The sequence below is a fragment of the Solanum lycopersicum genome, chromosome 9, assembly GCF_036512215.1.
Source record: "Solanum lycopersicum chromosome 9, SLM_r2.1".
NCBI lineage: Eukaryota > Viridiplantae > Streptophyta > Magnoliopsida > Solanales > Solanaceae > Solanum > Solanum lycopersicum.
The window spans coordinates 27,130,585-27,154,283 of NC_090808.1; the positions used below are offsets into that span (position 1 = coordinate 27,130,585).

Here is a 23,699-nt window from a genome sequence, read left to right on the forward strand (position 1 = left end):
CGACTACCCATTAATTTCGTATTGAACTATATATTTATGTAGAAATTAAGAAGAAGGAAAAATTACATGAATTAATACATTTTAAAAAATAATTACTTACTTTTTGTTTATTACCATTTATAGCAATATTGTGATAAATCTATAATATGTATTAAAAGTGAATTATTTATGCAATATATTTGAATTATAATTGTTTATGAAATATATTGTGTTTGTTTGGTAAAAAATGGTGACATTGTATTATAAGTGTATTAAAATGCATAAATGTATTATCCATCATTAAAACTTGTATTATATGTGAATAATAAATTGTTCTTTGTAATATGTATTAAACTTGTATTATAAATGAATTGAAAATGATCAAGTGAAAAAAATGGTATTGCTATAAATGGTAAATATTTTTTTATTATAACACATTTATGCAAGTTTCCCCAAGAAGAATCGCATAAAATTTAAAGGTGAGGATCCATGAAACAAATGGTTTGGTTGGTCTGATGGTTATAGGTGGACGTTCAAGGTCGTATCTTGATTGTATGTCAGACATCGATTCCCCCTAGGGGCATTACTTATTGTTTATTTTTTCCTCTTCCTATGTTGATTAATTCTGAAAAAACTACTCAATTAGACATACTTTAGTACTATGATTACACACAATACCACTTTTAATATTTATACCATATATTTTAAAATACTTAATCAGATCCACAAATTCCTTAAATATGATATTGAATAATTATGTTAAAATTTAAAATCCTTAGTTAATTATATCAATTCAAATTCTTTTTCCTCACCTCTGTCCTTCCCCTCCCCCAATTCAATTAACTTTTGGTTCTCTCACCCCCACCCCCACCATCTTTAAACATCTTTATCATCTTCCTTTCTTAATCCTCTCAAATACTTCTTTCTTAATCCTCTCAATACTTGTTTGCATGTCCGAAATACAAAATTAAATCTTGATAATCATAATTTTTTTTATTTACGTCCAATTCATGTATGTGAGATAAAGTTCATGTTTCTCTAAGGTTTGATTGTATAAAAGGGAAAGGGGCCAGAAATACCCTTATAATATATGAAAAGGTTCAAAACTACCCCTCATCCACCTATTGGAATAAAATACCCCTCAATCCACCTATTGGATTAAAAATACCCCTCAATCCACCTATTTGGTCTATTTATACCCTTAAAACTAACAATTTTGTAAATATGTATATATTATTATTATCACTTATTAGGTGTCAATTTCTTATTGAACAAATTGAACCCCAATCCATTTTTTCTACCCACCCATTTTAGTGTCCATGACCTAAACTCTTTAGAGGACCCATTAAAAAAATAAAGGAAAATTTTTCAAAATGTCAATATTTTAGCATTTAAGAGGACTCATTAGCAACAATTTCAATATTTAGTAAAAATGTCATTTAGTTTGTTATGTACCTTATTTATGTTTTTATTATTTATTTTTATTTAAAGAATATAATTATTTAATAACAAAAAGGAGAAAATTAAGGGGGGAATATTTCAAAAAAGGCAAGCATCCTTAATTTTCTCATCAGTTACAATTTCAAATAAAATTTAAATTTTGTTTCTTTTCTCCAAAATTTTTACCTTTTTAAAATTATATTCATTCCACAATATATTCTATTTATATTTATTATAGTTTTTTATTAGTTTGTATTCATTCCAATAGGAATGCCGAATTTATCTATATAGTCATTTAAGAAATATATTTTTATTTTCATATATTTTTTCCCTATATAGTTTTTTCTTCTTCAAAAATCTTATATGTATTCATTTCAATATGTATTTTATTTGTATTTCTATTTATTCTAGTTTTTATTTAGAATTTTGTATAATAATATATAAAATACAAAAAATTAGTAAGATGAAAAAGTGAATGAAATATAAAATTTGAAAAGAAATAATTGAATATTTGGTGTATTCATTCTTAAATAAAATACATAACTAGTTGACATACCTTTATAATAAATACAAATTAGAAAAAAATGTCAAATTCAGTTGACATACCTTTATTAGTTTGTATTCATTCCAATATGTATGTCGAATAAAATGTAGCTATTTAATCAATACATTTGTATTCGTATATATTTTTCATTGTGTATTTATTTTTCTTTTCAAAATCTTGTTTCCTTTTCTAAGTCGTATTCATTCCAATATGTCTATTATTTGTATTTGTATTCGAATATAAATAAACTAATAGAAAGTTGTTCTTCTTATAAATAAAATACATAACTAGTTGACATACATTTGGATGAATACAAATTAGGGACAAATACAAGATTCATAAACCATGCAACATGAAATTTTTAATAAATACAAATATTGATAGTATACATAGTGATTTGAATACAAATTAAGAAAGCATACCAAATTCTAAAAAAGAACTATAAATACAAAACAAACTAATAGAAAATTGTTCGACAACTATCCGATCTTCGTCGTCTTTTTCAAGATCTTCACGAGTAGACAAAGATTCCACATTTCCGTTCTAAATTTGAGGAAGGTTTTGCACACCAATGAGTCTTGTAAATGTTCTTATCCTCTTTCTTCCCTCATTTTAGCAGCGGATCATACATTATACACTATTTGTTAAGTAATAAATAAATTAAAGGATGAAAAATCACCAGAAATTGGTTGATTAAGATGAATACCTCTAGTAAACCTCTTGGATTCAGCCATTGGAGAGTAAATCATAACGGAAATTACAAAATACAAACAACATTTTTTTAAAATTTAAACAAAAATAAAATTAGAAAAGAAATCTGAAAATAGGATAAAGATTAGAGATACCTTAATCAAAGAGATTTTTGTTGATTCAATTTTGGATTAAAAAACAACCAAAATATATGGCAAAAAAATATTTGCAACTTGAATGTTGGAGGAAAATCAGAAAAGATAACCATGAGAGAGAAAAAAAATTACAATTTGAAAAGATAAATATGAGAGAGAATGATTTTTTTTTAAAAAAAAAGATATATAGAATTAATTGAAAAAGAGAGATAAAATAGGAAGAAAATTGGGACACATAATTTTTTTTAAAATAATGACATTTTTGACATTATTGCTAATATTTATAAAGTATGGATATTTTTACTAAATATGTTATTTATTTTGACTAATTTACTAATTTTTCCAAAAATAAATTGATTGATTGATTTTTTCTCCCTCTAACTCTAAGTCTCTTTCTTCTTTCTTCTTTTATTATCCAATACTTTCAAAATGATTTTCAGTCAAATGATGCAATTTTCAGTACTATACTTCTTATATTCGTATGAATCTGATAAGTTCCTTTATCAAAATTGCTTATCAAATTTGTATTGCAAATGACGGAATTTCGAAAAAATGCCCTATTCAAAATTTCTATGTCTTAGCTTTTCAATAGGTACAACCATTATTTCATACTCATGCAAGTACATTCCGCATATCTCCGAGGGCAATTCGTAGTGTTTATATTGAAAATTAACTCCTAATTTAAGAGATTTTAGCAAAAGACCCATAAGCCTTTTGAGACCATGCAAATGTAGATCAATTAGCCTGTCCAAATTTCCTATTAACTTATGGATTTACGTCCACCTAGCTGCGAAGTATAAATACTTGGTGAACGATTGAAGTTTGGAGTTCTTCTGAGTTAATTGCACTTAGAGAGATCTAGATTGTTTTTTTTTTAGTTTTTTGCAAACTAAATATAATTTCAAGTAAGATTTTCTTCACATCAGTGCAAAAACAGCACACACGAAATTGTTTTGCGCTGAAAATTGTAACATTTGACTGGAAAAAGTCTTGAATTTTTTTAAATAAGAACAGAGAAATATTTAATGAATATTTAAATTGAGTTTGAGTCATGGACACTAAAATGAGTGGGTAGAAAAACATTAAATAGGTTGGATTCAATTTATCCAATAAGAAATTGACACCTAATAAGTGATAATAATAATATATACATATTTAAAAGATTGTTAGTTTTAAGGGTAAAAATAGACCAAAAAAGTGAATTGAGGGGTATTTTAACCCAATAGGTGGATGAGAGATATTTTTGAACCTTTTCAAATAGTCTAAGGGTATTTTTGACCCTTTTCCGTAACTATTTTACAAATTAGGCTCTGATATACATATACGATTAATAGCGAGATACATGTATCCTAAAGTTGAGAAACCTTCTACTAGATTATTGTACGTTGCATTATCTCTCAAAAGTATTCCATCAATTCTATAGTTTTGATATTCCGTTTCGTAAATCAACGATATTGTGATTTGACTATTTGAAACAAAAAAACTCAAAACTTCCAAATAAAAAGGAACTGGTGAAGATGAAGAGTACAATAAAAAAATTACTTGGGTTATGCTTTTCTTTTTCGTCTCACAAATTTGTCTTTTGTTGAATATTCCATAACAAAATTTTATAGAAAAAAACTGTCATCTTCATTTTTTTACCCCAAAATAATTTTTATTGAATTTATGTATGATTGTCTTTCTTATGACAAGTGCTAGTGCTAAATTTGTACACTTATAGTTTGTGATTGGTAGCTAAATGAGCATGCGCAACATGGATCCGCCATTGATTGCATATACATTATTTGAAAACGTATACATCAAAGTACTACAGAGTTATGCCTCAATCAAGTTGATGTTTCACATTAAATAAGAATCAAACTTTTCATAGACTTTAATACAAAAGTGAAATTGCACGTGTTGTTGGCGGGGAGATTCTTCAAAATCAGAATTATTATTTCAAAGAGATATATACACATAAATAAGGAAATCAGGAGAAGGTATAATAGGGCTATTTAGTATAAATTTCATGTATAAGTTTATATAGCATGCCATTTTTTCCACTAGTAACTGGAGAGAAGACAAAGGCAACCCTTGGCCACAATAAAGACCCTCAGAATAAGTAGAACTCCCATGTTACTTGTGTGATATCTGGATCGAAACAACCGCATCACACTGGTTACCTCTTACCTCTTCAGAAAGCAATTGCAGATGCACAAATTCAATAACACTTTCTGCTGGCAGATACTCAATGGCCAATTAAATTTATTTATCATCCCAACCATCTCTTGACCTATCACACAAATATTACACAACGTAAGAAATAGTGTATCAACTTGATATTTTGTGTTTAGGTTAGATGAGACCAACAAAATCATCTCAGCCTCAAAGCACTCAAGTCAGCACCATAAACAGAGCTAGCTCTAGTTTGAAAAGATAAAGGGGCAAAGGGTCATATTTACCCCTATACTATCAGAAATACTTTAAATATGCCCTTCGGTATACTTTTGGGCCATTACACCCTTACCGTTGTACTTTGAGCCAAATATACCCCTCATCCATTAAAACATTGAATCCCAATCTTAGAATAGAAAAGTGAAGAGTTGCGATACTTGAAGGACACATCTTTTTGTCAAATTTCAAGCACCACAGCAATTGAACTTTTACAAATTCTAGAATCAAACCCAGATGATTTGTTGAAAGAATTGTGATTTTGTTTGCTTAGTCAATAAGAAAGTTCAATTATAAGAACAACACAATAATCTATTTTTAAAAAAAGATGCAGCTATTTTCCTTTAATTAAGAAATTTAACGCATAAAACAAAAGAATGTAAGTAAAATAATTAACCATGTGTAACATAACACGGTTCTGCAAGGTACGAACTGCAGATATATACAAAAGAAACGGTGTCTTTACCAAGGTAGGAATGGGGGAAGATGCCCAACTGGAAGGGAAGGCAGGCGGAGAGAAAAGCAGACTGGGGAAGGGATCTGAAAGGATGGTCTAAGGGACCTGAGAGAGGCTAGCAAAGTAATCAGGGCAGAACAGTTAATTTTGGGTTTCCATTACTATCAAACATGGATTTTCACATGGCTGAAGTCAAGCTAAAGTTCAAGGTCGAAGAGTGCTTAGGGATGGAGGAAATTTTTCAATATTTCCATGTCTGGTTGGTCAAAACCTTTGGAAAATGTTTCTGAATAAAAGCAAGTTCCTTAAAATGAGGAAAATGACTTTCCTGATAAAAATAGGGAAAACAAATTCCAGAAGTGACATTCCACAATAAACACACCTCATCCCCACACTTCAGTAGCCCACCGCGCCCTACCCCTACCCCTATATTTCCACCCTCACCTCCCATAATATTTTTCTATATTACACACAAATACTTTTGAGATAATAGTACACTTGAGAAAATAGTACACAAGAAATAAGTAAGAAAGCCATGTATTTTGCAGGAGAACATTTTCAATTGAAATATTTTGTATGATAAAATATTTTCCTTCAAACCAAACACACCCTTGATGTTCAAATGGGTGGAGTGTAAAGCTAGCCCCAAAACAGAACAAAACTGAATATTAGGTGGCATCCTAGGAACACAACAAAATTTAACAGGTTCCTGAATCCTACTTCCTCTGTTTGAAAAAGTAGTCCAACTTCCCATTTTGCTCAATACCAAAACGGTGTCCATGTTCCTTTGAAAGGAAGGTATTGATCATTTTACAGAAAAGGGACACAATTTCCCTGAGCGTATTGAAAATGGATCAAAATACTTTACTTTCACCTATTGGACCATAATTTCCCTTCCCGTCATTTTAAGCACAAAATTGCCCCTCGTTTTGACAGAAGCTGGTATGGAATATGTGGAGCTTTTAATTGAACACATGGCACAAATTTATTGATCCTAATGGCTATAAGACCCAGCCCAAAACTACCTGACCCTATTGTGCTCTGACCCCATTGTAAAAGACCAATGCTTGTATATATCATGAACAAATAAACATAACTCTCAGATGTCATCTTATACAAGAAAATTTCTCATGTTCCAACTGAAAATTGGTGAACGAAATTGGCCTCAGCTAGAAGTACGATTGATAGTATCCACGGTGGCTTACCTCAATGAAAGTTTGATGGGTTTCAATGGAAAATCAAGGAGATGCTTATCATGGATGAAGAACCCAAGAATTATAAAGAGAATGAACTACGTGCTACATGTATTTCATGATTCAAGTCCAAGAGGAGGAAGATTGGGGTCGCATTAAGCCCAAGAGAAGGCCCACATGGACCCCAAGAGAAGCCCAAAGGAGTGCCCAACAAGAGGCTTATTGGCATGCCTAAAATGTTGAAAGTTAAAACCCTGAAATCATGCCCAAAGTAGGGCTGAAATTAGGCGTGTGAAATGGAGGGAATTTGGCCACTTTCCTTTCATTTTATTAGGTTATTCTAGGCAGAAGTTTAGTAAAATGTTGAAAGTTTACATGCTTTTCTAGTTTAGAATTTTCTAATTTAAAAGTTTCCTAGTTTGGTTTTAGTATTTATTATTTCCATAGAAATAGGATTTGATGAATCTCATGCTATTTGGGGTAGGTTTCTTCTATACATATAGGGATGAATTTCAATATTTTTTAGTAGACGTGATGAACATTTGAGTGGTTTATCTCATTTCCACCATTCTGTGTTTGCACCCCTTTAGTCTACTAACGGCTTACACAGGAGATTTTTAAAGAAATTAGGAAGTAGATTACTTTAGCTTATAAGTTATTTAGTTGTTCGTAGTAGATTACTACAACTTTTAAGTATTTATGTTTTCATTTCCTGTGTAGTAGTTGCAGTAAGGAGATTATTCCTCCACTTTCTCATTCAGTTGCAATGGGCAGTAGGCGGTTACTTTCGTTGTTGTAGTGTTGTATTTGATAGTATTGTATTCAATGTATTTGAATTCAGTGAAATGTTATGCAGAAAATTACTAAGCCTTTGAGTACTTAAACTCAAGTGATTGCAGGTTCTCTCTTAACGAACCAGCATCATAGGTCGTAGGGAGAAAACATTTGATTTCACACTACAACGCCCCATAACTAGATCCATATCAAGGGACCATAACAACTTGGTATTAGAGACGGGTATTATGGGATATCAAATTCAACATCAACTGGCACAATTAGTAAACTTATTTCAAGAAGAACGTGCAGCCAATATAGCGAGACAGGAAGCAATAAATTCTCGCTTAGATGCGCTCACAAAGGATCTCACGAATTTTTAAGGTTGATTTTTAATCAACAAAGGGTAAAAACGTAGTGGCAGGAGGGTCAAAATCAGATGCAGGAGGAAGTTCTTTCATTCACAGGTATATAAAGTTGGATTTTCCACTGTTATTGGCCAAGGGGACCCTTTGGGATGGCTAAGAAGATGTGATCACTTTTTTCGACACCAACAAACTCCAAATGAAGAAAAAGTTAGTCTTGCTTCTTTTCATTTAGAGGAAATGCCAACTTTGGTTTCTTCAACTAGAGACAGATTTGCCTAAACTGTCTTGGGATGGGTCCGTGGAAGATTACCAAGAAAAGTTTGAGCAGTTAGTTTCCCGGGCTGGCACACTCACACAAGGTGCAAAAAAAATAACTTTATATTAGTGGTCTTGTGGATTACATAGCAATTGAGGTTGAGTTGCATAATTCTTCAAGATTTGTCTACGGCGATGAGTTTATCCCGATTTTATGAACGCAAGGGACAACCTTTCCATTTCCAACTGTTAGATGATCGCATATCCAAAACATATGATTTATCACCTCCAGAGCACATCAAATTTGTAAGGAAATTAATAAGATTTGAGATCGATGAAAGGAGACTTAAGGATCTCTGCTTCAACTGTGATGAAGTCTTCACTCGGGGCCATCAGTGCAAGAAATTATTCTGGATTGATTCCATAGACGAAGAGGAAGAATCTCTGAAACAGGAGACAAATCCTAATATAGATCAACCTGAATTTCTTTGCAAGCCATCATTGGTGTCACAGCTCAACAAAATACACGGTTACAATTCTGGAAGTACTCATAGCTTTGTGACCTCTAAATTCGTGTCATAATTCAACCTTCAAGTTGAGAGGCAGGAAGGGTTACGAGTAGTGGTGGCAAATGGAGAGCGAGTCAGAAGTCCGGGAAAATGCGAAGAGTTTCGATATGGTTTGGTAATTATGCTTTCCGTATTGATTTATATGTCCTCAACCTAAGTGGATTTGACGTGGTTTTAGGTGTGAATTGGCTTAAAACTTTAGGACCCGTACCGTGGGACTTTACAGATATGTGGATGTCATTCTTCAAAAATGGAAAACAAGTGGAGTTACAAGGTGTTAACATATACAAATGGAAAGAAATTGATAAAACATCCTTAGAAACCTACTTCTGCTTCTTAGACTAATTAATGAAGTTATAAGATTTTGCATAGAATATAAAAAGAAAAATGATTCCATTTCTACCATTATTATGCTAATACATATGCTAACCTACTTGAATACCAGAAAAATAAATGGATTGGACATTTCATTTCTTCTGGAACAATCACAAACACTTTTTTTATTATGGATCTACTACCAGAAATTCAATGCGTAATTTTAGCATTCAATGTGTATTCCTGAATAATCTCAAAATCATTTCTGTAGCTAATGGTGTTTTGCCGGTCTGATCAAACTCAAGGAGCAACAACTCATGTTATGCTGGCTGACAAAGATAATCAGGTAAAAGATTTTGCTTGCCTCTTTCATGAACCAGTAGGGTTCCCTGCTAAACGTGATTGCGACCACAAAATTGTTATGAAACCAGGAACAAAACATGTTGTAGTTCGACCATACAGATATCCACATAATAAAAAGGATTAAATTGAAAGACAATGCTCAGAGATGTTGAAGAAGGGAATAATTTAGCCAAGTCAGTCTCCATTCTCTTCCCCAGTGCTTTTGTTCTTAAATCTGATGGTTTTTGGCATATGTGCATTGATTAGCGTGAGTTAAATGCAAAAACAATCAAAGATAAATTTCTTATTCCAGTAACTAAAGAATTGTTGGAGTTGTTTGGGGCTAAATATTTCTCTAAATTAGACTTACGCAAAGGTTATAATCAAGTTTGGATGAAAGAGGATGATGTGGAGAAAACTGGTTTTCGTACTCACCATGGGCACTTTGAGTTTTTGGTCATGCCCTTTGGCCTAACCAACGATCCATCTACCTTTCAATCATTAATGAATGAGGTATTTCAGCTTCACTTGAGAAAATTTATTTTGGTGTTTTTGATGATATTCTTGTGTATAGTCACACTCTTGTCGAACATATGTATCATCTGCAACTTGTCTTCAAGTTACTCTCCAATCATCATATTTTTCTTAAGCAATCAAAGTGTTCATTTGCCCAAACTGAAATTGCTTATTTGGGCCACTTCATTGCTGTTGATGGAGTTTCGGCAGATTCCAACAAAATTTCAACCATGACTAAATGGTCCAAACCTATAACTCTTAAGGGGGTTGCGAGGTTTCCTAGGCCTCAGAGGATGTTACCGTAAGTTTGTGGAAAATTATGGATCCATAGCTGAACCATTAACAGCCATGCTCCGCATGAATTCATTTATATGGACAGATCAATCCACACAAGCTTACGAAAAAAACTCAAGGTTGCTATGATAACTACACATGTATTGGCACTTCCAGATATTTCTCAACCTTTTGTTATTGAATGTGATGCCTCAGATCTAGGTATTGGGGTTGTTTTATTGCATAATTTGCCTTTTTTAGCAGAGTATTGGCTGAAGACACCAGCCACTGCCTGCTTACTAAAAAGAATTGCTAGGTCTAGCGAAAGCTATTAGACATTGGCATTCTTATTTGTGGGGGCAACACTTCATAGTTCATACTAATCACTACAATTTGAAGTTTTTGTTGGAACAAAAGGCACCAACTCCTCTGCAGGTTGGCCAAGGTTGAATACAACGCTGGTTGTTTAAACACTGCGTCTCTGATGACTTATCTTTTTTTTTAATAAAGGTAATGGTGTATTCAATCAGCATTAAGGATATGCTGGAGACCTCCAAAAATTGGTTTCCAACAAGAGAGAAAACAAAAAGGCTAATAGATTACAATGTGCCTATAAAATCCAAAATTTGTGCAGCTTCTTCTATTCCTTCCTCTTTACACCAAAAATAAAAAGTAGTCAAGCAGTTCCATTTGACTCTCTATTGAATTTGTTATCATAGCATCTGCTATTTCTTTCTTTCCAAATACACCACCAAATGCATGATGGTATTATACTCCACCACTTTTTCTTAGATTTTCTCCCCCCTCTGCTGATTCAGCAACTAAGTAGATTTGTTGTATGCTAAGGCATAATCCATTCTGTATGTGTTAGTCCCAAAAAGAGGTTCCACAATTGTATTGTCATTTTGCAATGGAGGAACAAATGGTTGTTGGTTTCCTCAGTCTCATTACAGAGAGAGCACCAAGAGGCAATATAGAAACCCCTCCTTTTCAATTTCTCATGTGTGGAGCATGCTCTTCTGGAAACCAACCAAGAGAAACACTTTACCTTGGTTGGCACCTTGATCCTCCAAATCTGCTTCCAGAGGCCAATTTTACCACCTGGATGCTCTTTCACCTCCTTAATATATAACTTATTAATAGAAAGGCTACCATCTCTAGAGTGTTTCATATGATAGAATCTATTTCTGTCGATAACCCATTGAGAACATGTAATAGCTCAGCCACTCTGCCAATCTCCCAGTCATTTGAATACCTTCTAAACACAATATTCCATCCATGAATAGACCATACCTCAGCCACTGTTTCTTTCGGATTGGTACACAAGGAGAATAGATCAGGAAATAAGACCATCAGTGCTTCATTTCCATTCCAATTCTCTTTCCAGAATAGGTTTTTTCGTCCCATTCCCACCTTGTAGACTATGTTTCTACTTAGATCAGGCCACAAATTTCTTATTGTTCTCCAAGGTAACACCCCATAAGTGCTATTCAAGAGTTGCAGACCCAATATCCATTCAACCCATACTTGTTGACTATCACCTCCCTCCACAGTGCTTCTTCCTCAGTGTTGAACCTCCATATAGACATTTTGACAAAAGACATCTATTCCGCAACCCCAAGTTTCTGATTCCAAGTCTACCAGATTGTTTATGTAACTCTGCAGTCTGTCATTTGACTAAATGCAAACCCTTCCCTTCTTTATTCCCTTTCCACAAGAAATCTGTCAAGTCTTTCTTCCAACTTGACAGGGCTATGCTTCTTGCCATTTTCATGCCTTAATTAAGCCTTTTTTATGACATCAGAAATGAACAACAAAACTCTCCTGATGTCCAGCAGTTAATATCTGCTGTCCATGATGGTACTGCATCAGAACAGTGGAGCGTCAAGAATGGGTTGCTTCTGTATAAACACCAAACATTCTTGGCATCAAACTCTCCTTCCATTCAGACAGTCATGACTTCCTAAGGGGTACCAAAAAACACTTTTTCAGATTGCAAGGATTTCCCATTAGATAGGTATGAAGCGTCATATTCGGGACTTTGTTCGTGCTTGTGGTGTTTGCCAGTGACATAAACAGAAACTTTGCAACCTGCTGGTCTTCTTCATCCTCTATCAGTTCCCTAGAAAATATAGTCAAATATTCCATTGGATTTTGTGAAAGGCTTACCTACTTCACGTGGGAAAAATGTAATCTTAGTGGTGGTAGATCGTTTCTCTAAATATTGCCACTTATTGTCACAGCGGACCTTAGTAGGCCTTCCCGCAGTCAAATTACTACTTTCAAGAAATTACTGTTCATCTATACTCTGCAGTAAGTATTGCCCGACTCTTCTTTAACAATTTTCAAATCACATGGCTTACCAGTAAGCATGGTTAAAGATCGGGATGTAACTTTCACAAGTGCTTTTTGGAGAGAACTCTTCCGCCTGAGTGTACAAAGTTGTGTTTAAGTTCAACGTATCACCCTCAATCTGATGGCCAAACTGAAGTTGTCAACCGGTATGTGGAGATGTACTTGAGGTGTTTTACCAGTGCACATCCTACCAAATGGATGGACTGGTTGTCCGGGGAGAATATTCATACAACACCAGTTTTCTTTCTTCCTTGAAAACGACACTCTTTGAAGTGGTGTCTGGGCGTCCACCACGTCTTTTGCCTTATTCCCCGGGATGCAGTGGATATAGCGTTACGTCCTCGGGATCAAATTCTGCAGTCCTTAAGACTGAATTTATTGGATGCTCAACAGAGAATGAAGGTTATTTTTTATTCCAAACATCCACATGTTGAGTATCAGGTGAAGGATAGACTTTTGTTGAAGCTACAACCATATAAACAGCTTTCTGTGGGTACTCGTCGTCACCAGAAATTGTTGCCCAAGTTTTATGGTCCTTACAAAATTGAGCAGCGTATTGGGCCTGTGGCTTATAAACTAGAGTTTCCATAGGGTATAAAACTTCATCCGGTTTTCATGTCTCTAAATTGAAGCTTTTTCATGAAAGGGGACTTTCCAGCAGCTGCTACTCTTCCTTCAAGTTCGCCAGAAACTCTCTCACCCCATCCTATAACTGTGCTTGAACATCGGGTTGTTCGTAATGGACATGAAGTCTTGATACATTGGCAGCATACTTCTCCAGCTGAGACATGATGGGAAACTGTTTCTTCTATGCAGCACAGCTTTCCACACTTCCCGCTTGAGGACAAGCGTGATTTGAAAAGGGGGAGTAATGTTAGCACCCCTTTAGTCTACCAACGGTTTACACATGGGAGATTTAAGGAAATTTAAAAAGTAGATTACTTCAGCTTATAAGTTATTTAGTTGATCACTGTAGTAAAGCTTTTAAGTGTTTATGTTTTCATTTTTTGTGTAGCAGCTATTGCAGTAAGGAGGTTATTCCTCCACTGTCTCATTCCTCCACTGCATCATGGGAAACTGTTTCTTTGTTTCGGTGATGTATTTGAATATAGTGAACTGTTATGCAGAAAATTACTAAGTCTTTGAGTACTTCAACTCAAGAGATTGCAGGTTCTGTCTTAACGAATCAACATCATAGGTCGTAGGAAGAAAACATTCGATTTCACACTACAAGCCCCATAACCAGATCCATATCAGGGAACCATAACATTCTGTATGGTGGATATAAATTTATCTTACAACCCTATAAGAATGATTTTTTTAAGAGATAAGCTTAATTCTTAATTTGATATCTTTGGTTTTTATTAGTACAAATTAAAGAAGGTAATCAGTCTCAAACTATTTATTGTCTTTAATTTCTTTAATATATGGGTTTAGATTACCTTTTGATCTTCTTGAATTGACTTTATTAGTATCAATAGTTGTTTTTGATGCACTAATTTGAATATTAAGATCAATTAGAGTTCTTAGCACTTAATCTTGAAATTTGAGGATTTTATTCTCGATTTTCACATATCTTTAAATTTTGTCTTTAATCTTTGTATCGTATTATTTTTTGTTTTTATTCAAGTAAACTCGATTTTTATGAAGTGGCATTACAATGGTTCTTATCAATTGAATAATCTTGGGAGGTTCTTGATCCACCAAAAAAAGGGTAAGCTACATATATAGCCAAAAGAAATTGCTTGAGAATTAAGATAGTTTCAAGACAATTCAGATTTGTTCTGATTCTTGGTTTCGTAAGACTCGAGCCAAATCAAGAAGAGGGGGAAAATTAAAAATAATTCTGTCACACAAATTATTGATTTTTTCTTCTTTCATCACCCAATTCATTTGAGTTTTGGTAAATTATTTTGCTTTCTACATCTTACTTCTAAATGGTTGTTATTATTAGGGTTTATATATAATCTCTAAAGGATTCAGTTAAAGGTAGTAATTTGAGTGAAAAAAGGCTAGAGAGTACAAGATCAAAAGGGGGGGGGGGGTGAGACATACTTGTTTCTTTGATATTTTCTTGAGATTTCTCAAATAGGTAAGGAACTCAAAACAACAAAATCCTAGCCAAGGTGTTCTGAATGAGTATTGTCTGATTTGGTGCGATAGATGCCACCATCATAGTTAAGTAAAGAAGGACAACCCAAATGAATGTACAACTTGGCAAGAATGAGGTGGACCAAGGGTAGAGTTATTTTTCTAACTAGAGTTAATATGTTGTCTAAGCTATGTGCCATGAGAAATGACAGAGTTTGGATATGACTTAATTAGCACTTATATGGTTGAGAGATTGAACTTACCTTGTATGGAGATTATTGCACCCTGCAAGTGGAAAGGAGTAAAGAAAAATAAAAGGGTGTTATTGTCGTTCACTATTGGAAGTTATGACGACAAGGTTTGGAATGATGTTGTTCTCATGTATAATTTGTCATATCTAAATGGGAAAATCATGGTATGGTATGCTAATAGCAGAGCTTCATACTACAAAGAAAATAATAAATATTCCCTCAAGATGAATAGGGAGAGATTTGGTCTCGCATCTTTGACTCCTTTTTACAAATTCATGAGGATATAATTTTTTTATAGATGATAGATGATGATGAGAGAGAAAAGATTAGAGGAGTAAGGGAGTGCATGTTAACATTCCAAAAGAGGAAAAATGAGAGGATGTGTTGTGTGAAGAGAATGGGATGTCAAATGAGGAAAAAAGTGATATCAAGAGAAAAGAAAACTGAGATCATGATCACAAGAGTAAAATAAGAGGGGGAAGGTCGTGAGATAAAGAGAGAAAAACAAGAGCTTGAGTGAGGCTATTTCTTATACTAAATCCAACATTCTTGCTCTCTTTCTAGTTGTTTCGACTCTCTTGTAGGTACTCATGGGAAAGTTTGCATTGAAGAACCATCATTAGATAAACTTAATCCTAAGAGGGTCAAAACTAGATACACCATTGCGCAAGTGCATGTTGATGAGAAGGATAAAGGTAAAGAGAATTATTTTGGATTTGTCCAAAATAAGACTCGTGACAAGAAGTCCAACAAGATAGATGTGGACCTAACACTAATGAACAAGAAAAAACAAGGTGATGGTGTTCCTTTGCTAAACAAGACCAAGTACAATATCTATAATTAATTTATTCATATTTTTGGTATTCCTAAAATACCTAAGTTTTTCTGGAAGTAATGGACTACACTTTTATTTTCTTATATTGGTGATTATATTAATTTTGAGGATGATGATATTTCACTATAAAATAAGTCATTACCTATTACCTGTAAGTTCAAGCATAAGAGTAATTTTTTCCTTTTAAAAATTGAGCATGACATCATTTTGATTAGGCATGATGTTTGTGGGAGGGGACATGTGAATGAGTTAGATGATTCCTATTTCCTCCTCTCTTATTCTTCACTAGTTGAATTGAGTTTTTGTGTGATAACTTCTTGAAATATGATTATTTCCGTGGGATAAGACATTATTCTTCAAGTCTTGATGATTGTGAGCTTAAAAGGTTGATAACTAGTGATGAGAGATACATGGCTACTATGATACTAGTGATCAAATACTTTTGTCGGACCTTGTTTTAAGAGTAATTACTTAGAAATTGTGAGTTTCTATTTGAAAATTCAAAAATTCTTTTAACCTTCTTGAAAACTCATGTGCTTATATGAATAGTTTTTATGTGGAAGAGTATGTGAGTAGTGTAATAAAGGATACTTGGCTATATCATTAAAGTGTTCAATTTGATGATTGTTTTAGGGATCTTGTGCCGTTTTTTGCATGCCCATTGAAATACTTAATTGATAGAACTAAATTGGAGTTCCATGTATCATTGCATCTAGACGGGAATTTTGTTGTGCTTATATAAGGAAGAGAATTTTCTACTCGGATGATGATGTCCTCGTGCTTTATAAGGATGTATTTATACATGCTAGGCTTAATTTGGTCAAGTGGGCATGTGGTCACTATCTTGCTTTTCCTACCATTGTTACTTTCAATTAATGGATGTTGTTTACTAATGCATGTCTTCTTATTTTGCAAGATTCAAATTCGAGGAAGAATTATTTTTTAGCATCCACGGTAGTATACCTCCATTTAAGTTGATAGATTTCAATGGGAAGCAAGAAGATGTTTATCGTGGCACAAGAACTCAAGAATTATAAAGAGATGAGACTAAGTGCAACACGTACTTCATGATCCAAGTCCAAGAAGAGAAAGATTGGAGTCACATGAAGCCCAAGAGAAAGGGCCCACATGGGCCCAAAGGAGTGCCCAACAAGGGGGTTATTGCATCCCTGAAGTGCTGAAAGTTAAAGCCCCCAAAATGGTTGAAATTCACGCCCAAAGTAGGGCTGAATTTAGGCATGTGAATTGGAGGAAATTTGGCCACTCTTTTCTTTCATTTTTACGCTAATTTTAGGAAGAAGTTTGGTATTATTTTTTACATGCTTTCCTAGTTGAAAATTTCCTAATTAAAAGTTGTCTAGTTTGGTTTTAGTATTTACTATTTCCATAAACTAGGATTCAAATCTCTTGCAATTTTGGATAGGCTTTTCCTATATTATGGTTGGACTTTGTTATATTTCATTAGGCATGATACATATTATTTGAGAGATTTCTCTTTTTTACACCTTTGTGGGATGTGATTATAGATTTATTTTACAACCTTATACGAACAATTTTTTAAGAATTAAGAGTAATCTTAACTTGATATATTTGGTTCTTATTCATAAATCAAGAATGGTTATTAGTTGTATACTAATTATTCTCTCTAATTTCGTCCAAATAGGGGTCTAGATTACTTTTGTATCTAAGTTCTTGATTGACTCTATTTATATCATATTTAGTTTTAATCCGCTAATTTTCACTACTAAGATCAGTTAGAGTTGTTAATCTTGAAATTTAGGAATTTTATTCTCAAATTTTGAATACTTCAAAAAATTGTCTTTAATCTTTGTATCTTTGCTTCTACACTATTTTCTTCTTTCTATTCAAATTACCTGATTCTTATTTCTTATCAACAATACTATAAGAAGATTCACGTGATAAAAAGCCATCATGAAAGAAGTGGTCTAGCACGTGAAGTTTATGATATCACAAGAAAAATCCAAGAATCTCTGCAATATAACTTGGCATTGGCCATGGATGATATCAAATCAATAGGTAATCCCTTTGGAAAGAAGAAATGAAAGCAGAACAAAAGTTTTGTGTGATTATTTCCAATGGTGAAATTGGGGGTTAGGTTTACCGTATATACGAGCATGGGTTTTGGACTGGTCTTTTTGCCATGTGGACCAATAAATTGTGTCACGTGTTTAACTAATAGGCCCACATATTCTATATCCGGTTAAAATGAGGGGCAATTTGGTGCTTAGAGATAACGTTAAAGGGAATTATGGCTCATTAGGTCGAAGGGAGGTTATTTTTTTAATCAATTTTCAATACGTTCATGGCAATTTAAACTCTTTTACGGTCAATCTATACCACAAAAAATGTTATCAGGGATACTCTCACTTTTCTTGAATCTTGACACCACTTTTCCGTTCCTTTATCATCTAAAAACATAAAAGTTAGCATGCAAATGTTGGTTCCCTCACAAATACTTGACAATGCACAATCTCTACTCTCGCAATAATTGCCTTCCATGGTAAAAACAAACTATATAAAGGATAAAGAGGTGTATTGGTTAAATGAGAGTTGGTTCAGCTCAACATATATAACAATAATGGACAAATTATTTTCTCAAAACTCATCGGAATGTAAGTATTATGCTCAACATCTATAGTCATAGTTTTAGCTCCAGAGTAGGAGTTGTACTTACTTGCTCAAGAGTCAAAAACATGATAACGTTCCACGATCCTAGTCGAAAAAAATTGGGGAGGAAACCCTTATAAAAAGCAAGTGGTCCCTGCATTAGCCATGTTAAGCTACATAAGCATTTTATATTAATATCTACTAATCCGAAAACCAACTTTTCTTGATATTATCAGGGTAAATTTGAGATCAGTGATGCAACACAATGCAAGTTGAAAATACAGGATCCCCAGCAAGCAGTTTGTCAACTAGTAACTAAAGGGTATCCACTGCTCTAAGCTCCCCATTGATACCAGTTGATACACCAAGGGATTAAGAAGTATAGGTCTAGACAGGAGGAATTCATAGAAAGAAGATAGAAATAGGAGCAAAATATTTGGTTGATTGTATAGCTGTTTTCTGTGTTATAAAAAACAGTTCATCTATAGCAATATTTTTCCTCATACATAATTTAGCAATTAGACAAAAATAGGTCGTATCGGTCATCCGCTATTTGTTATCTCTCTCGCTACCTACTCCTACCACTTTTTTTCTTCTTTTCTTTCTTTCTTTTTCTTTATGATCAGTGGGAGGAATCCACTTCTCATTGCTTGCAGAAGCATATTTCAACTTCTGATTATTTTTTATGAAATACGATTCTTTCACTAAAAAGCATCAAGAAGATGCATGGCAAAAATACAAATGAGTGATTTCAACTTCAACTTCTGGATTCTCCAAATAAAAATAAAACAATCTTATGTGTGATGTTCAAGCTGAAATTCGACGTTTTCAGCTATTTCAAGCATGAGTATTGTTTCATACTTTGACGTATATTCAAAATACAATTACTGAATGGAACACTTTAATTTAGACTTGCGACAATTCTGTGTCAAACTACTGAAGTACGTCTTACTAATACTTTTCTACCTACAATAAATATGTTATGCTGACAAATGACCATGCGTTCTGAAACAGAAAATGAATGACTTAACAAAATTACCTCGTACTTCAATGTTCTGAAAAAGCAATCGAAGGTGTTCCTGTATACTGAATCTCCCATCATTCTTGACTTGACCTAAAAGACAGCAAGCAAAAACCTTTTCATTTATAAAAAAATATTTAATAAGCAACACAGTTTTAGAAGTTATATTTTGATGAAGTAAGTAGTTTTATAAATGGCATCAAGACGGTGCATATGGAAAAATAGTTACAAAAGAGTGAGATTGATAGCTCTGTTACAATGAGAATTGAGATCTATGCTAAGGATAAACAGCTTACGAAGTCCAACAACTTCAAATGAGATTCTACGGGAAATAAACTATCCCAGCTAAACAAATCTAAAAGACATCTAGCCTTAAGGGAATGGTTTGGAGTTGATATTCCTTCAGAACATCTTTTGTTCCTCTCATCTAAACACACCAAAGAAAATTCAAGCAGGAATCATTTTCCAGACTTCTCCTATGGATTTATCAACTTGCCATGAAATCCGACCAGTGTAACATTCTTGATACTGTCAGGCATGACCCATCTTAAGCATAAGATTGTCATGAACATGTTCCAAATATAAGCAACCATTGCACAATGTATTGAGCTACATGGATATGAGTTGAGTATGTAATACATTATAATGGTTCTCTTGATGCAAGCTAATAGGCACTGGGTGTCGGCCAAGTCACGATCCATTTTGGGGCATGACAGTTGGAGGAGATGTCTATTGGTTTCTATGTTCTGTTACACACATAGCTTAACAGTGATTATCTTCCTACTAAGATTTCTTGAGTCAGCCAGGCCTCATGCAGTACTATCCAGCTAAAACTTAACACTTTGGGGTTGCTTTAATTTTTCCAGATCAGTTTCCATGGCCAAGTGTCCATTTGATTTTGGGCACACAAAGTTGTATATCCTGCCTTCACTGTATATTTGGCATCTGACTTTCCTTCCTATCTGATTTTGTCTGCATCTTGCTCATTGTTGCAATTCTCCAATCTAGAAAGCATGTTAATAAGTCTTCAAGTTCCTAGTCTTCGAAGTGTCTTCTGGAGATTGGAGCTCAACTGTTGTTGTCTCTGCTCTGGGAGATAAGGAATTGAGGTTGCTTGATATAGAGTAGAGAGCTGGATCATTCTGGAGAGTGGTGTTACCAATCCATCTGTCTTTCCAGAACTTAACATGTAACCACAGCCAGCTTGGTATTTACGATGCTGGTTGAATTCTTCCCAGAGTTTAGCAATGTACTTCCAAGGGCCAACCAAATGCTGCTCTGGAGATTTTGGTGCACCAGTGTGACTGGATTCCATGTTTTTCAGAGACCACCTGTTCCATAATGCTATGTCCCTATTGAACCTCCATAACCATTTCATAATCAGACATCTGTTTTGGATAGTCAAGTTCTTGATGCCTAAACCACCTAGGTGCTTAGGTAGGAGTATGACTTTTGGGCCACTTGACCAAATAGAATTTATGGAACTTGGTGTTTCCTTTGCATAGGAAGTTCCTTCTAATTGTGTCTAGCTGTAGCTATGTCTGGCATAGGGTCGAGAGACATGTAGTGTGAGGGAATATTATCTAGGACATTGCTTGTGACTGTAAGCCTGCCCCCTCAAGAAAGGTATTGCATCTGCCATAAAGCCAACTTCTTCTCAAATTTCTCTATGATGTTTTCCATACCTCCATACTAAAAAATTTCAGCAAGAACTTCATTTTTTCGAAAAACAAAGAGTAAGAATAACATAAATATCAACAATAACATGGAATTAAGCTTGATTGGATTTTAAGTCAGTTCGAAGGGGATTTCCACTCTCTGATTCAAACAAAAACTTTTGGTATGGTTTACGAGAACCTAATGGAATTCGAACATGCAACTAAATATGATAGATATAGCTAAGCCCTAAGAGTATGATAGCAATAGACACATGATCTCAACTACAACTTACTTAGTCACTCACTTTCTTCTAAAATCAATTGCTTGAAAGATAAAATGCACTGATATCTAGCTAGGCAATATACAACACAAACACTTGTATCAGTTCTACCGTACTTTATGGTTTCCTTTATTCTTCCATACTAACAGTGCCCAAGGGTTTATATCAACTCTGCCTATATGAGCTACAAAAAACATAGCTGGTCTGACGTTCGGATAAAGGCGGAGCTTGTAGTAGTTTAACAATCAACATAAACATAGTCTAGTATTGATAAATCCTTTAGTCACCAAACTCAAATTGAGACCCACTAGAGCGAACTGAATATTGAGAATATGTAAACTGACTGTAACTAGCTAGGAACGAAAAGGTATAGATAATTAAGTTGCGACACCAGTCCTTTAAACCTTCTTTTCTTTTCTTTTACAATAGTGGAACGCAAGCACCAGCTATGCCACATTTTGGTGCATTTCCTATATCTTATCTAAAAAAATTCTGGTCTCAAAATGATAAGAATTTCCATGATTAGAAAAAAGAGTAATTTCTCCGAAAAAACAATTTAAAACAGATAGAATCAAATAGAAAATGCAGGTTCAACAATTTAAAACAGATAAAGCCAAAAAGAAAATGCAGGTCCCATAGATAGATAATCTGTTATTTTTAATTCACTTAACAACACATTTAACATACTGAGGAACAGGGAATTTTACCACATCAACTGGAGAACCAATAGAAACTGCAAAGAATCCAGCACCTAAACCAGCTATGAGATGAGTTAAAACAGTGTCGGTAAATCCTGGAAGTTTTAAAATTATCTGCACATGATATAATTTCAGAGAAACAGTGTATGAAATAGTTGCAGAAAAGTAGGCGAACATCAGGTGAATCAAAATATGATTAGAATGTACCTCTTTGAGATGATCATAACTGGCCAGTTCAGCAGCATTAATAATAGCATTCCGTGCAATATTTGGCACAATTCCTGTCCACAAAGCTGCCAGCCCTTCCTATAATTTGATCAACTAAAATATTAAATGATTGTGCATGAATAAATTTGTTGTGCATGTTAGATCCTCAATCACCTGTTTCACTATGGTATAGTATGCATTGAAAGCACCATCATAACGCCTAAGTGTACCAGCTTTACCTTCAGCCTGGAGCCGAACTTTTACAAGATCAGTTGGATTAGCCAGAGCAATTGCGATTGCACCTTTGCAAATTTGGAAAGAAGACGTGGACGTCAATACAATCATCATAAGTGTGATGAAGATGCTAATATGAAGTTTATCTCACCAGTAACAAGAGCAGCAAACACTTTAGTGAATAAGGAACCATCTTCAACATAATAGCTACGTGCAAGGAAGGCCTTGACCTGATGGAATTGGGATGAATCAAAAACTGTTTCAATTTTAAGGAAATAGGAGCATAAATTCCAAATGAATACTAACAGGCTCATACAACCCAATCCTTAGGCCTCCATATATACATTGTCGATGTAAGCCGGGTATAATGCCTTTCCAAAGAGCTAATAAACCTTCTTCCCTAGCAATTGTAGCAACTGTACCTAATAATCCCTTGTACTTGCCGGAACCTTCCGCTGCTCTCTTTTGTAACTGTAGTCTAACTTTAGCGGTGTCTAGAGGTAAAGTACACAACTGCAAATTCAAGATCTAATCAACTATCTTCTAAATTAACAATATCAATCACTTCACTTCACAGAAAATACCTCAGCAAAACAAGCAGAGATAGCGCTACTAGCGAGGATTCCAGCGATTGAGATCTCAGATGTCATTGCCATTGAAAGAATGTTGAGAAAATTAAGGGAAAGGAAGTTTGTTTTTGTTTTTGGTGACACATAACCAAGAGTTGGATCAATTTTTCTTAAATATAATTAAGTAAATATGCTATCAAAATTAACATTTTTAATTTTTTTTTAATTTTTGTAAAATGAAAAAGGATCAAAATTGTGTCTGAACTATCTAAAATAGATCATTTATACTCTCGTTATATTTTGGGATAAAAAATATCCATGTTATTATCCTAAGAGACCACATTTACCCTCAAAAATTGACACTTCATATTTTTATTGACTTGGCAAGCTATGTGGGACTAATCCTTCCTTCTAAGCATTGTCAACTAGGATTCATTACAAAAGAATTAGACCTTTAGTGGTGACAATAGTCGCCACAAGAACCCAAAAATCGTCACTAAAAGTTTTTAACATTAAATTCTAATTTTGTGTTTTTTTTCTTCATTAGTTTTTAAAAAACGAAAATGAATAT

The 23,699-nt window shown here is 34.0% G+C and overlaps 1 protein-coding gene across 1 annotated transcript; it reads right to left on the minus strand.

The window, feature by feature from the left end:
* Nucleotides 1-4,623: 4,623 nt before the first annotated feature.
* On the minus strand, nucleotides 4,624-23,300 carry LOC101266260 (mitochondrial uncoupling protein 2). The gene is made up of 9 exons (XM_004246913.5): nucleotides 23,144-23,300; nucleotides 22,866-23,072; nucleotides 22,711-22,789; nucleotides 22,500-22,627; nucleotides 22,326-22,424; nucleotides 22,128-22,232; nucleotides 19,500-19,574; nucleotides 18,528-18,614; nucleotides 4,624-5,080 (listed from the first exon to the last, which is right to left on the minus strand). Exons 1-9 carry the CDS (start codon nucleotides 23,213-23,215, stop codon nucleotides 5,060-5,062), a joined length of 873 nt encoding a protein of 290 aa, XP_004246961.1. The 5' UTR covers nucleotides 23,216-23,300; the 3' UTR covers nucleotides 4,624-5,059.
* Nucleotides 23,301-23,699: the final 399 nt, after the last annotated feature.